At 55.3% G+C, this 15,861-nt stretch overlaps 3 protein-coding genes across 3 annotated transcripts; all 3 read left to right on the forward strand.

Annotated features, from left to right (window-relative positions):
• Positions 1-3,718: 3,718 nt before the first annotated feature.
• On the forward strand, positions 3,719-6,692 carry NCS57_00096100 (uncharacterized protein; the record flags this gene model as incomplete). Its single annotated transcript, XM_053051035.1, has 7 exons — positions 3,719-3,721; positions 3,976-4,444; positions 4,532-5,199; positions 5,270-6,139; positions 6,201-6,243; positions 6,317-6,472; positions 6,589-6,692. 7 exons carry the CDS (start codon positions 3,719-3,721, stop codon positions 6,690-6,692), a joined length of 2,313 nt encoding a protein of 770 aa, XP_052919550.1.
• Positions 6,693-9,613: 2,921 nt separating this feature from the next.
• Positions 9,614-11,086, forward strand: NCS57_00096200 (TauD domain-containing protein; the record flags this gene model as incomplete). The annotated part of the gene is made up of 5 exons (XM_053051036.1): positions 9,614-9,857; positions 9,956-10,186; positions 10,254-10,321; positions 10,416-10,570; positions 10,642-11,086. 5 exons carry the CDS (start codon positions 9,614-9,616, stop codon positions 11,084-11,086), a joined length of 1,143 nt encoding a protein of 380 aa, XP_052919551.1.
• A 2,696-nt stretch (positions 11,087-13,782) lies between these two features.
• Positions 13,783-15,793, forward strand: NCS57_00096300 (3-phytase; the record flags this gene model as incomplete). Its single annotated transcript, XM_053051037.1, has 6 exons — positions 13,783-14,482; positions 14,534-14,601; positions 14,664-14,725; positions 14,774-14,916; positions 14,971-15,176; positions 15,227-15,793. The coding sequence occupies 6 exons, from the start codon at positions 13,783-13,785 to the stop codon at positions 15,791-15,793; spliced, it is 1,746 nt and encodes a 581-aa protein (XP_052919552.1).
• Between the last annotated feature and the right edge of the window lie 68 nt (positions 15,794-15,861).

Genomic DNA, 15,861 nt, shown 5'->3' on the forward strand with positions numbered 1-15,861 from the left:
TCAACTTTCACAAAGCAAAGCTGAACGTGACAGAGAACTCTCGTAGCAAGAGTCTCGCGTTTGAGCGAGAGAGGGAGACTTGAGTATATGGAGATGGATATAGGAGCAGGTACAACGAGGAACAGCGAGGCACCCCAGGTCAAACTCGTCAGTCAAAACTCGCTTGCTGATCTGATCTGATCAGACAGACATAGCCGAAATCGACGACAATGCAGAGCTTCCGCAAATAACTCAAAGTACCATGACCTTCGCTTCGAGTATCCTGGCAGCTCCTGAAATGTTTGCGTGGGGGAATACCGGACTTCTGGGAACAAGGGCTGTGAGCAGACCGGTGAGTAGTCACATCTCCAAATCCCAGGATTACCGACCACTTGGATCCTGGGAACCGTCATCTCCATCTGCATCGGCACGCGTCCCCTGGACAGTCAGCTGCGGCAGGTGTCTTGCGTGTTGCCGATTGCTCGTGTTGCCAAACAACCTGTTGGTCCCCGACATGCCGGGCTCGGCGTGCCGAAAAGCCATCAAGTGCCGTCTCATTTTCAATTCTCGAGAGCCAAGCCGGAAGATCTGGGCAGTGCGTAAAGGTTATGTCAAAATGATCCAGGATGAAGCCGGGGAAGCTCCCGAGTGGTTATCCTTAGTCGTCCCTATGGTGCCGCGTTGCCATGTCGGTGGCATCTTGGGGGATGGATGCATGGCATGGCAAACAGACGCCATTATCCGTGGGACGCGGAGCGGGCTGGACCTTTGAATCATGACCGGGTAGGCGGCTGCATATGTGGCTTGATGGGAAGTGGTTGGGCAAATGAATCTCCGCGACGGCATGACAACGCAAGGGATTCATGCGTGTCTATCCATACATGAAGCGAGTCAGGGCAAGGTTCGCCTAGGAGGCGGGAAGATCCGATGGTGGATAGCGACTAGACTAACGAGCTAGCGGAGCGGGAGCCATGTGCCATGTGGATATTCGAGTTTAGGTCGGTTTCTAGATGCCAGTTCTCGAGGTCGCGTTATTTTTATCTTGCTGCTTGGTGCAGATGAAAGAGGAGAGTGGTGAGCCAGGATGGAATTGGTTGATGCCATTGGGTTGGATAATCTCCATCCAGTTGCCTGGACTCAACGGTTGTGGTTGTGCCTGGATGGACCTGCCGTCAGTTGTCCTGGTGGGGACCGGTCAACTCCATCGTGCCTCCTTCGTGAAAATCGCCCCGACCCGATTTGACTAGGTCAAGTTAGGAGTCGCTTAAAGTTTTACTAGGAAGGTGCATTGCGACTCTGCGCCTACCTACGTCACGGGATATAGGAATCAACTTCCGAGGTCTTTCCAACAGCCACTCCTTGCAACCTACAACCACAGCCTACCTACGGATACCTACCCACCGTCATCCTTTACAGAGCGACCTCACCGGCCTTTGTCTCCAAGGCTCCATCTCATCTCACGCCCTCACCTCGCAATACCGTCCTTTGGATCAAGACGTGGCGGGGAAAAGAGGTAACATGCCCGGCCAGGCACAGGCACAGACAGGCATGCACATGCCGTCACTCATCACGGAGGCGTTGCGGTGCGCCTCGCCGAATACGACTCGACAAAGGGCGCCATAGCTGATGTTGAAGCAAGTTCGTTGGTCTTCCATGTTTGAACGGGTGAGATTGGCGTGGCACGGCTCGACAATGCCATTGTGCAGCCAGTTCAGTCAGTCCAAGGCGCAACCCGCAATTAACAATCATGCACAAAGCCGGATGACGATCGGTCCGATGCCTGTCTCTGGGAGACGGTCAATGAGCGATATTGATTCCTGGTCTCACCGGTCCCCGCCCCTGCTCTCCACTGTACCAACCAAAGTCTTTGCGTGACGATGGCGTACAGGTGTCTTGTCACATGGCTCTGAATCAAGCAACGTTGTCCGGCACACTCAGCATCATGTTCGCCACCTCGCCCAGCCTCGACCAGGTCTGTGGGTGAATGGGAAATTGCAAAGAAGGAAAAAAAGCTGAAGCCCACAGATTCTGTGGACTCGGCATGCATTTCTGCGCTCGGCAACATTGGGACACTGAAAATGCCGGCCGCGCGCGTGCCCTTGTTGTGTTGGCGCACCTGCACTTTACGGCCCCAGTTGCATTGTCACAAATGGAGATGCAATCCTACGGTTTGCTCTCGCGATCGGGCTCCCAAGATCGAGCCTCAACTGGCTACCATGTCAAGCGTAAGCCTCTTTTTCAACCCCTGGGTGGCACTTGCGAATTTGTACCTCTTGGAGCCGTTACCCGTCGTTGATGTATCGATTACCTGAGGAGTTTCGACAACCCCGGCCAACTTGGCTTTGCGACCTACCTATGTAGGCAGTGTAAGAAAAAGCAAAATGACGCTGCGGCAGGCCAACCCCGGCTATTTGTGCAACCATAACCACTAGCCCCATGTCAATCACATGGGCGATTCAATCCACCAACGACCGTTGTCGCGACTAAATCCCGTGGCCATGGGACAATAGTCCGATCAAGATTCGACTGATAGTCGATGGAACGAGGCCTGGGCATGGCAAACTGGGATCTGAGTTGGCGGATCGAACCACCCAGACAGCCTTAAGCAAAAGTCCAAGTCTCTGAGTGCCTGGTCCCCGTCTTCGACAACCCACCTCGCTGTCGCCTTGTTCCCAGCATCTCTCCACCTGATCGGGAACTCCAGGCACACTGAGCGGCAGGGCGGGTAATAATCCCCAGGTCCTCCGTCCGAGCACCGCAATCAGACGGGCCCCTGTCACTCCATGGTACCCCTCAGACCGGTCAAAAACTATTCAGCACGGAGCCATGTCGACGTCGTCCTCACCGAGTCCACTTTCCTCTCTCACAGACTCGTCCATCATCACCCTTCCCAGCAGACCGTCAAGCCGTTACTTCATTCGCAACGCCCAGTCACTACGGCCACCACACCGCCAGCCGCCAACCCGCTCAGCCCGCAGCCCGCATCGGCCGTCATCCCTACCTTGATCGCGGCCGCGAGCATACCGGTCCTGCCAGCACCACCAGCTACTCGCTCCAGACTCTGTGTGTGCTAGTACCACGACTGAACCGAACCGTTCAGTCCGCTTGCTTCATCGTCGAGTCGAGAGCAAACACCGCGGGCTAAGACAAGGCTCTGCGTCTTTTCCTAACAGGCAGTCCCGAGGCTTCCCAGTCAACAGCCACGGGCATCACACCAACATCTCGAGGCGGCACCATCGTCGTTGGATCTTGCGCGCATTCGAAGTGAGCCGACGGCGCCTGGTTGGGCTGACCCTACTTATCCCCTCTCCGCCTAGTTCCCCTCTGGATTCCTCCGGCTCTCTCATCGTACCGATCTTCCTCTCTCATCGACTATCTGGAATCGTCTCTAGCCGCTATTTTGGCATCGGTCGTCGTTGGCGCTCCACTCGGCGCACTACGGGGGTTCAACATCAAGTGTCCCGGTGATGGCTTTCGTGGCACCTTAGCCTACCACCACACTCCCCCTCCTCTCACCCCGGCGTCGCTCAACTTTGTCCGGTGTTTCTTGGGCCCAAGCCGGGCGACCCAGGCATTCCTTGTTCCTGCTTGTATTTCCTCTACTTTGGTCCCCACGTGGTGGTACCTCGACCTTTGTCTCTAGCTGCTGCTCCTACTGCCGTCGCCGCTCCTGCTGCTTGCTGCTACTGCTACTGTGCAGTCTTTGTTCCACACCCCGTCCTGTCTCACTGCAGCCATTATGGTAAGAGATTCCCTCTCCCCGGTTGGCGGCAAGCTGCATGGGTTATATCATTGATTCCCCGTCCCATCGGTCTCTTTGGGTGGTCCCTGCGGCTGTTGCCAATCAACCCCCCCGTTTCCTCTTGTCGCCGCCCCATCATGGCTCTCGTGCCATGACTCTCCCGGTCAAGCATATTCTTCTTGACCTCGCCCCCAAGCCCCTCCCAGCAGACCCGACCCAAATGTGCGGTGAATTGATTTTTTCCTCTTGTATAGAATCCTCATTACCCTTTTAAGGCCAAGAGATCTCGCCCCCCGCCGGGGGTTGAAGACTCAGTGCCTTCATCAATATCTTTTACCACTCCTGTGGACCCCAATTATACTACTTTGCCCTACGAGATTCAACAACATCTTGAACAGCTAGCCCAGTTCTATGGACTGACGTCTGGCTACCAAATTCACCAAATACTCGACCAGGAGCATTGTAGAAAGAGAAGAAGAGTAGACTCGTCGTCACTTCCCATGGCCCCTGAGCGTGGATCAACCTCATCGCAGGGATCCTTGGAGAAGCTTCCCGTGTCGACTCCCTTTGACCAGAATCAAGAGCAATATGGCTCGTCTTCAAGCTGGGCCGACTCTGCCTCGGCCTCTGGGCCGTCCTCGACTTCACCAATAACCAGACGTATAGCTGACTTGAGCCTGCTCCTCTGCCCTTGCTGTGGGTATGGCCTAAGACAACCAGATGGTATGCAACCAATTCCTTGGTCTCACTTTGAATCGCCATTGGCGACCATCATACAGCGCCAATGATCCTGACTAACGCGGATTGAAGGATATCAACAACTTTCCACCACGCCAGCGGTAGTGCCCGACCAGAGCACGCCGTACGTGGCGGAGAAGCAACCATCACTGCAAATTGCGCCTCCTGAACCGTACACCGACACGGTCCTTGGTCTGGAGCAACAGTCTACTTTTGACTACCAGCAACCCGACCTCACCAGCGCCCCTCTGACAAGCTTTCCTCTGTTGCCTGACCAGACGACATTGGCAGCGCCATTGATTAACGATGCTGGCCCAAGTCAGCAGCACCAGCTGCCGGCAGGCGACTTCTACCCCAATCAACCTCTCAAGCAAGAGACCCAGTTGGAGGGTCAGCCGATGATACCGGGCCAGCACCTCATGACCCAGAATCTTGCACAGGTTGGGTATGGTTCCGATGCCAATCTTGTCAGCACCACTGGTCTGACCCCGCATGGGTTGGTAACAGCCGAGGATATTTCTCCTTACTGCATGGCCCCAACTGCGCAACTTGGAGGAGATGCCTTGCAGGGCGGATGGCCTGAAGTTCATCTACTGGACCAACAACCCAATTTCGAGATCATCTTGCCCAATCAGCGAGGCGGAAAGCGAGGCCCATTCAAGGACCCCAGTCTTCGCGAGCAAACCGCCCAGACTCGGAAAATAGGGTCTTGTATCAGATGCAGAATGCAAAGAATACGCGTAAGTCATGAGAAGTTGGCCGCTTGTGCCAACTTTGTGTGAAGACTGGAAACTGATGATATCCTTTCAGTGCGAGAACAATCCTGATGAGGAAGGGGGACCGTGCCTAACCTGTAAAAAGGTGTCCAACTCGAGGGCAGGACGGTTTCCATGCCTGAGATACAAGATCACAGACATTCGGCTGTTCAAGCCCGGTCAAGTGCCTGGCTATGAATGGACACGAAGGTGGAACAACAATATCTCGGATCCAATCCAGAACTGGGCATCAGACGAGCTCAAAACCATCTATATCTCGGATGGGCTTTCGGCCAAGTGCGTCAAAATTGAGGTTCGACAATTCATCCCCCAGACTGGCGACAAGCTGGTGCGCACATGGGACTACAGAGGGACCAAGAGATCGGTCTCAATCCCACCATATGCACTGGTGAATCTTGAAGAGGTGAAGGAAGCGTATCAAGACCACATCCGAGATAGCATGAAGGATGCCTTCGGACGATTGCTCGGCCCCCGTAATGGCCTCTTGTTCAAGACGTATGAACGCGCTTGGCACATATACCAGGACCAGTCGACCTCGACAGAGTGCCATGACCTTCTCCACCAGACACTGATGCTGTGGATGTCGGTCCGTCTGACGACGAGGTCAAGCTTCATTGTCGGAAATGAAACGCTGGGCATGCGTCGTGACATCCTGGACGAGACAAGCCCCAACCACGGCATGATTCCCCTCCCGCCAGTGCTTGGTGCTCAGCTGGACCTCATCTTGATCCACCACATCCAAACGAGACTTCGGAGAGAGCTGCTAGACAAATTGCAGAAGATGATGTCCAAGAACAAGCAGAGCACGTGGCTGGTGACGTACCTCGTAGTCTTCATCCTCTTGCACAACACGGCTCTGATCACGGCGCACGATGCCGGATATGCGAAGAAGCACGGCATGAAGGTAAGAAGGCCAAAGGGAGTGCCAGGCGGACTGTGTGGATTACTAACGCGTCATTTGGTAGCGACGTTTCGCGCGTGAGGAGAAGGTGAAGGAGTACCATCTCGGTAAGGAAGCCCAGCCTTTTGTTGATTCGAATGCGGAGGGGAAATGGGGGCTAACCTCGTGGGCGTGAACTAGGAGCCAACATCCTGTTAGCGCACTTCCACTACTGCAACAAGGGCATCTACCCCTTCTCGGAGGATTGCAAAGACCAGGACCTGCGAACCCTGGCAGGCCTGGATGAGGAAAAGATCAAATTTGTGCACACCACCAGCAGCTGCGCCAGGCGGAATCGTAAGTCGAACCCAAACCCAACCCAAACCCCCAGTCTGCCGGTCAGGCCCACCACACCCCAGGCTCTCCATTACCAAGTCCCCGGGGCAGCGCTAACGTACCATGTCATGGCATAGGGCCGGAGTGGGAAGAGCTCCGACAAGCAGGCGCGTATGAGCATGATTACTTTTTCGTGAGCCAGCTGTTTGAAGCAAATTGGCAGCCTCGGACCACCATCTGATTGGAGGTTCGGCAAGGGTAGTAAGGGAGGGAGGCCAGGGAACGCCCCCACTGAAACGAGACGGGATGCAGAGTTGGCATCGATTGGAGAAGCAGGTACAGCAGCACAGCACACATGACATGCCTCTGTGTCCAGTGCGATGAGGCTGCAGTGCAGGTTGGCCGAGAACGGATGGGAGTGTCGAGACTGACGACGATAACGATGATGACGATGACGATGACGATAATGACAAGGGCGGTGACTATGGCGGCATTCGTATCATTAATGCTTGTATTTTGAGATGAGAACCGGCATGGCGTGGCGTGGCGTGGCGTGGAATGAATGGATGGTATGGGAAAAGGAAGACCAAAGGCGGGCTCTGGCTCTGGCTCTGGCTCTGGCGTGCATGCTGTCCTAGGAGTTCCCGAGGGATGGCGGTACAATGAGGCGGCAGACAGCCAAAGAGAATCGGTTCGGGAGGTATGGATCGAGAATGATTCAAGAGTGCGGTCTCGGAACAAGCTTCAGTTGTGGTGGTGATTGGCGTTGACGGGTAGGACGAAATGAGGGACGGACAGGGCAGGACGGGATGCGTTGAAGGGATCTACGAAGCACGGTGAGCGGAGAGCGGCCCCCCACAGCAACAGCCGAGAGTTGTTCACCGAGGCGGGTTGCGGCGTTGGCGGGTGTGTCACCCGCCCGTCCGTCCAGACACAGATGGCGGATGGGATGCATCGAAGTCGGGGCGGTCTTGTGAAGGCGGCCGGGGGCCGGGGCCCGGGGAGACCATGCCGGACGGGCCGAGCCTGGCAGCCAGCGAGCGCATGCCTCTGTCCTCCAATGGATGATATTGTCTTGTCCACCAGTTGCAAGTTGCACTGTGCGTGCGGTGCTGTACTGTACCGTCCATGTGTGTCCCCCCACGGCAAGGAGTAGGGAGAGGGAGGGCGGACGGAATGAGGCATAGCCCAAGGACATGGCTGGCTGGCTGGTTGGCTGGCAGAAGGCGCCGTCACGGTGCGGTGTTGTTTGCAGCGCAGAACCGCGGCCGGTGTTGAGATGTGGTTACCGTGAGGTGAGCTTCCGTCCGAGACATCGGTCTGGATGCTACGTTGCCGGAGAAGCACAGACGCGGACTCTGCGCGGCTGCTCAATAGTCGCGGTCAACGACATACAACTCACATACATACTCCGTACACGAGGAAGAGATCCATTGCACAACAGAGCTCCCGAGTTGTTGGACAAACAAGGAACCTGGTCAAAGCCGTGTTGTGTGTGTTACGGTGTGACAAGAGGAAGCGGTAGATGAGCAGCGGCAACGACAGCAACAACACCAGGAGCAGTTTGAGATGAGCGATGCAAGCGTCCTGCTGTCTGCCTCCCTACCTCCCTACCTCCCTACCTCCTTGTCTTGTCCCTTTCCATCTATTCGGCGCTAAACCCACGCCTCTGCCTGCCCAAATTCTTATGCCAACCAAAAATTGCAAACCGACCCTTGAATGAGCCAAGCAAGGTTGAGTTGTTAGTGCGAAACCGTTTGTTTCTAGAGCGAGACCCACGAAGCACCCATGTCAAGCCAGGTAACAGCCCAGTACCTACTATTCTTTGCTAAACATGGCAAAAGGACCACTCATGTTGGTACAAGGCCAGGTCCTGTGAAATAGCTACGCAAGCCACAGCCAAACCATACCTCCCAAGATCAACCATGGACAGCTGCCCTTCAGGCCTAGTCTTTCCTTTCTTATTCCTTTCTTCTTTTGTGCTTTCTTTTTTTCCAACCTTCCCCCTTAGCCTCATCATAGAGACTTTTCTTTTTGCTTGCTTCCTCGTCTGTTTTAGACTCGCGACTACGGGGAAGGGGGGGTCTTTTCCCCAGGCCCTGCCTGATAGTAGGTAGTCCGAGTAGACTGTCTCTTCCCCCCCTCCCCTTCTCTCTTGCCGCCCCTAAGTCGGTGCACTGGGTGTGTACTAGATGTTCGTTTCCTTTTGCCTGTGGCAGGATCGACATGGAGTTAATCAAGTCCTTCGTTTGTGTTCTTCCGGTTCCCGCCTGGTACAAGGCATTCACCCGTCGGTGGGTATGCCATCGGGCTGCGTTGTGTATCTCTGAAGTAGCTACCCGTCAGTCCTCAACCCCCTGGCATCAACTCTGGACACCCGGTCTATCGTGTACCTAAGGTAAGCAAGCAGTCGGCGACAACGATATGATGAGAGAGGATGAAAAAATTTTCATGGTCTAGAAAGAAGGAACGAAACATGGCGAACGAATGGATCGATGCACAAGGCCACCCTCTCCTCTCCTTTCTTGTCCCATCCCAAGCCTCCCCGTCCATGTAAGAGGGATCATCTCGGGCGGGAGCTATATTAGTTCAAGAGCTCCTCTCAACTTACCCCTTCTGTCCACAAAGGATAGCTCCTCCAGTTCTCTCTAGTCGTCCTTGCCTTCCTCCTCTTGCTCAACTTCATCTCCCCCTTCTGCCTCTTCGTCATTGTCTCGCTTCGCTCCGTCCCCAGGTTCATCAACGTGCGCCTCCAACGTCATCTTTCTGTGAACCCAGGACAGGCCGCGATACCATCAACGACGGACCTTCTCCTTTTCGTTGCTTGTCCCTCTGTGACTTCCCTCACCTCGAGACACTGTCCAAGACATTTAAACCCGCCGTCTCGCACCGTTCCAGTCCTTGTCACTTCTGACATTCTCCATCACCTCTTCAACAACACCTCAGACCTGAAATCTGATACAACCCAGTCACCCACCCATTCGTTCGTTCATCACCTCTTGTCTTGCACCAGTATTAGACAACTGCTCGTTGCGTCTTGTGGGTTCTCAGGCCCCCCTTCACGTCTGCCCTTGAACGGCAAGCTAACACGGGAAGCATTTCAGCACCAGAACTTGACACTTGGAAACAAACACCCTCCCTTTACAACCAGAAACCATCGCAATGGCATCTTCCATAGCCGGGCCCATCATTGGCCTAACCCCAGTTGTTGGGCCATCTTTTGCGGCCGCTGGCTGTGCGAATCGCGTGGCAGATGCGCCAGCAGGACTCCCCGAGGGGTGGCCACGGACTCTCGATGAAGCCATGGCTTGGACTGGTAATCAATTCGCGGATGAGTCGGACTACATCCACACTCTGAGTGAGTCGGATCTGCAGGAAGCTGAGAATGCTCTGCGGGTCTTTAAAGGTGCGTTCCTCTGGTGTCTCGTGGCTCCCCAACGGCGGCATGGCCCCTAGGCTAGTCGCTTCGTTAGTCGTTGGACCAACATGCTAACCCAAAAGCAGCGCTGGGCCTGGACGGAGATCTCGTCTCTCGAGACAACTTTCCCCTTCCCACCCTCGGCCCACGACTGGACGAAATTCGCCGAGATGTCCATGATGGCAAGGGTTTTGGCGTTATCCGCGGCCTGGATCCACACAAGTACTCAATCGAGGATCTGACGGTCATGTACCTTGGCATTCAGTCGTACATTGCGAATCGCCATGGTCGACAGGACCGAAAAGGCAACATGCTAGGTTTGTATCTCGGCTGATCCCTGATGCCTGCTCCACGCCCTTTCCCGAAACTGACTGCCCCTGTTAGTTCATATCGTCGCCGACAACTCATCCAAGCTCAAGGCCGGTCACCATCGTCATTCTACATCTCCCATTGTAAGTCTCGTCGGCCCCAGATCGTCGCGTCCGCGTCCGCGCGCAGGGAGGCAACATGGCTCGCTAACTTGCTCTCCGGACCTTCCACAATGAGGAAGCCGGCGACGTTGTCAGCTGGCTCACCCGAAGCACCGCGGCGTCGGGAGGCAAATGCATCATTGCTTCGGCCTACACCGTCTACAACGTCCTGGCAGCCAGCCGCCCCGACATGATTCGCACGCTGGCCCGATCTGACTGGCCGTTTGCCATGTAAGTGCCCAGCACGGGATCGGTGGCTTTGTGTGGGGGAACACACCCAGACTGACATAGTATGGCGTTAGTCCCCGTTTCCAGTGCAGACCGGTCCTCTTCCATCACGAGGGAAGAGTCATTATGAACTTTGGCAGAGTGGCGCTCACGGGAAATGCCGTCCACCCACGCTCGGCGAACCTCCCGACCGTTACGCCGCGACAGATGGAGGCCCTCGACGCCATTGAGGCCATCGCCAAGGCAGCTCAGCTCGAGATCGGCACCCAGGCCGGCGACATTCACTTCATCAACAACCTGGCTGTCCTGCACCGACGGGAAGGGTTTGTCAACGGTGAGGCGCCCCGGGAGCGTCGACACCTGGTCCGCATGAGGCTTCGGGATGATGACCTTGGTTGGGAGCTTCCCGCCGATCTGAGACAGGAGTGGTCTGCCGCCTTCAACCAAGAGGCTCCCAAGATCTGGCATCTTGAGCCCATGCCCGACGGTTTCTTTCCGCTCCGGTCTCAGGCCAATTGAAACCGCATCTGCCTGGCATCCTCCCGCCCCACGTCACTGAGGGGAGGGAGACTTGCAGGAGGGGAGATCACAACATCCAACGTCTCCTCATTCGAGACATCTGTCGACTGCACCTAAGGTATCCGTACTGGAACGAGATTGCAACATGGGCGCGTCGAAAAAAGGTAAGGGGGTCCATGGATTGGCGTCTGAGGGCATGGGGTATTGGGAGAGAAAACAAAAGTTCGGGCTTGCATGGTTCCCTTGGTGCATTCTGGTATCGAATATGTCTTTATCCGGTGTCATGGTCACGAAAAGCAACAAGCATTGATTTGTCTTGGTCGATCCTGTGTGTTGGTATTTGAAATGGGGCGCTCGGAAACGGCGCGGGCCAGGCTGACAGCCCTGAGATTAATACATTGACATTGTTTGTTTCAGAGCCTGTGACGAATAGACTCCCAATGTGGCAGAGATGAGACGTTTCATCGATCAAGATTCTCAGGAACAAAGAGGTTGTTGAAATGAGATGTGATGGCTGGGTTGTGACTGAGATCTAGCCTAGACCCTGCGTCTAGCACTTTGCTGGGTTGGGGAATGGCGCCTCAGGCGGTGCACACAGATGACCGAATCTAGATCGACAGGCTCAAGGGGGCATACGATGGTCCTTTGGGTAGCACTGCAGCGTCGAATCGGACCCCAACTTGAATGACTGCATGTGGCGGTGGCCGACGGCGAAGCCATTGAAGGTCATCATCTCGACCAAGACCAGACGAAATATCAGACAAGGGATACAGTAGTCCGTCTGTTTACAGAAAAACTGGCGGGAAACTGGCATCTGCATGGTCGCTGTGGGCGGGCTGCACATGACGCGGGCGCCGCGAAATGGATCTCTTGTGCCAGAAGGGCGGGAGGCTAGAGGCCACATGATTCGAGGGCTGACATGAGACAAGAGCTCTAAAGGTAGGGGTTTAGAATTGCTGGGGTGTGAGTTGCTCTACGCAGCACAGGTGCTGCGTACGTGAGAGGCTCGGCAGATGAAGGCAAGGCGGTTGATGTGTCATGCAGGCTTAGATCGATAACTTTTTTTTTCTTTGCCGAGTTTCGCCAGTATGTAAGATATCCCTTGGCGGCAAGTGCACATCCCTCACCTCGAGAGGGTGAGAGAGAGTGAGGGCGTTGATGAAGGAGGCGAGCCGCGTACTGAGTACGGACAAGTTTCCTCGATCGACCGGTTGTTGATCCATCGGCGCCAGAACCAGAGTTGCTTTTGCCTAAATTGGTATGGTAGACTGCCCAGATGCCAGTACAGGTTTGCTTTTGTTTCCGCCGCTGGAAGAAATTCCTTTGTATCGTCATCTCGGCGTGATTGTCGTTGTCTCCATCCTCGCCTTGCATTCCTCATCTCTACTTCCCAAACGAGGGAGTCTCGACATGATTACCCCCATGCGTGTCATGATCGCGATTCAATGGCGGTGAAGGCGGTGTGCTCGATGATCGGGAGGTAGATGTAGACGGGACATCAAGAATGAATGACAAGATGGCGGCCGTGATAGGCAGGCATGGTAGAACCCACCCCGAAAAGCGACGGCTGTCAGAGATTCAGGGTAAAGGCACTGGCTCCTGGCCTGGGGTATGGGGTCGATGACAGTGAGTTGTCTCAACGACGGGATAAGGTACTCGGTACTGTAGGTAGTTCACGGCCTACGAAAGACGTCCGTAGGCTCCATGAGGATCGACTCTCCCGCTCCCAGAGCCATGGCCATGGCCTTGGCCGTTGGCCGTTGGCTTGCCCTTAGCGCAGGTGAACGGTTCTTGGGTAGATCGGGCCCAACGTGGATTCAGCCATGCATGGGGACCGATGTGAATTAGGATGGGATGAGAGAAGAGATTAGAAGCCCAGGTAGAGGCGAGGTGGAAACACGAGAGAAGGCGCGGATCTTAGTGGACCATACAAAGCAAATACGTCACAGTGCGTAGAACAGTGCAAGATAAAGGACGATATCTCTGGCCTTGGGAACGCGCCCAGGCCCCCCTGGCAAGCCCAGCAGACGCCTCTCGAAACCGCTGCCATCGCACTGGAGCTCTCTCCCTTGCGCCTCTTTTCGATTGCCCTGCCCACTCTCAAGGCTTTAACATCCATGGCTGACGGTTGGTGGCTAGCGCCGCGGCGCCTTGGAGATCTCCATCCCCATCCCCTCCCCTTGTTCTCCATCTCAAAGGCACGTTCCGGGGATGCACAGTGTCAGCCCCGAAAGCCTATTGGTCCCTGCGCACGGCCCCCCTTTCTTTCTACGCAACATCGAGAAGCCGAAAGCCACAGGGGCTGGCTGAGCTGACCCACGCAAGGTATCTCCCGCTCCTACCTTCCACGGCGCGCGCCAGGGCTGCCACGCTACATACACTACGCTCTCAACCACCTCTACAAGCATCACCTGGCATCAGCAGAAGACGCATCCTCGCTCATCGACTCGATTGCCCCAATCCCAGGCCCCAGATAGAGCATTGCTTCAGCGCCAAGTGGCTGGGAGTTGTCATCGCGCCCGCTGCTGCCGCTGTTTCCGCCCCTGGAGCGGCTCCAAAGGGGGACATCCCCAGACCGTCGTCTGGGCTGGCTGAGAGGCTGCACTTACTCACTCGTGCGTTTCTGCTGAGACAGCCATCTATCTCGAATCGTATTTCGGGCCTGCCATCGCAGATCGCCTTGGTTGTACATCACAATGGCGGCATCATCAGCCCCTCGCGAGCCCAAAGATGGCTACCACCTCGTACATCAGGACGACAGCCACGACGATGGCCATAGACCGCCTCCCGTTCCCCCTGTGATGCCTCGGGGTCCGGTTCGGACTTACCGGAATATGACTCTGCTCCTCTCGGGGCTCGTCGTTATCCTTCTGGGCTCAAACCTCTATCTCAGCCTTCCGTATGCCTTCTCCGGCTCCGGCTGCGACCCACCCCGGGTGCCCCAGTATTTCCAGACTTCGCCGCAGCTATGGCCCGGCGCTACCGCTACCGGTAAGCCGGCTTTTATGGCTCAGACTCACGTCTTTGAGCCTACGGCTACCTTTGTCCCCAACGACCCCCTTCAGACCTCAATCCCCATTGAGGGCATGAAGGAGGGCAACCAGAGCATCTTCAAGATGATGGGTTATCTGAGCCCTTACTCGCCCTCCCCTGGCTTTGGGGTGGATGAGTATCCCATCCCTCAGGGTGCCGAGATTGTTCAGGTTCAGATGCTGTCGCGTCATGGTGCACGATACCCAACTCCTGGTTCCAATGTGGCCGAGCTGGGTGAGCGTCTCGCCAATGCCTCTGGCAAGTTCAACACAAGGGGGGCTCTGTCCTTCCTCAATGACTGGAAGTACGAACTTGGTTACGCCATTCTGGTGCCAAGGGGCCGCCAGGAGCTCTTCGAGTCCGGTAAGCAAGCATAAGTCTGTCTCTGGCCTTGATACTAATCGTCTGCAACAGGTGTGTTGCATGCCTATATGTATGGCAGCTTGTACAACCCCCAGAGCAAGCTTATCGTTCGAACAACGGTATGTTCTATCCCACAAGAATCAACCTTTGGCCAGGAGTGGCTCATCGCTAACTTGTACAGACTCAAGACCGAATGCTCAAGTCGGCTGAGAACTGGATGGCTGGCTTCTTCGGCTTGGAATGGTATGTGAACGAATAGTCACTGCTGAAACCGCGTATTGACCCTGTTAGGACGAACAATGCTACTATCGAGGTAATCATCGAAGCCCCCGGCTTCAACAACTCACTCGCCGGTGGCCTCGGTTGCCCCAACGCAGCTAAGGCTGACTACAAGGCGCCCGTGTCAACCTGGGTTGAAAAGTATCTGCAAGATGGTATGCCCCCTACTTAGAAACGACTGGATGAAACGACACTAATTGCACATCCAGCTACCGACCGATTCAACAACATGACTGAGGGATTCAAATGGACTCCCGAGGATGTGTATGCTGCTCAGACCATGTGTCCTTATGAGACGGTTGCGTATGGTTTCAGCATGTTCTGCGACCTGTTTACCTATGAGGAGTGGCAGGGCTTTGGGTACTCGGTTGACCTTGCATTTGCCTCGGGCGCTGGGTTTCACAGCCCTGTGGGCGTAAGTATTTCCCCTTGTTATTTGGTCGAGTGATGCTGACAGTATCGCAGAGGGCGATTGGCCTCGGTTACCAGCAAGAGGTTATTGCTCGACTTAAGAACCACACGCTGGGCTATTCTGGCTCTCAGATCAACACGACACTTGACAGCATGGAGGAAACTTTCCCCTTGAACCAGAGCCTCTACTTTGACTTTTCTCATGACACCAACATTGTCTCCATCTTGACTGCCTTTGGCTTCCGCCAGTTTGCCGAGAAGCTCCCCGCTGACGAGTATCCGGGAGACCACAACTTCACGGTGGCTCACGTAACTCCGTTCGGTGCCCGCCTGGACATCGAGATCATCAAGGCACCCAAGCCTGTCTCACCAGACAGGACCGGTTACCTAGAGGGCGAGGAGACCAAGTACATTCACTTTGTGCTGAACCAGCGCACTCTTCCTCTGGGCAAGAGCTTCCCGGAGTGTGACGCCAACCGCAAGGATGGCTGGTGCGAGTTGGATACCTTCCTCAAGGTGCAGGAAGAGATGGTGGACAAGGCCCAGTTTGATTACGCTTGCTTTGGGGACTACCCGTCATTACCATACGGCGAGGTGACCGACGGTGTGCCCCCATCCTGAAGTGTGTACGATAAGAGGTATATATGGCTGTGTACGATGTAGGATAACATCATAGCGAGGGGTGGCAG

The sequence above is a fragment of the Fusarium keratoplasticum genome, chromosome 1, assembly GCF_025433545.1.
Source record: "Fusarium keratoplasticum isolate Fu6.1 chromosome 1, whole genome shotgun sequence".
NCBI classification, from domain to species: Eukaryota; Fungi; Ascomycota; class Sordariomycetes; order Hypocreales; family Nectriaceae; genus Fusarium; species Fusarium keratoplasticum.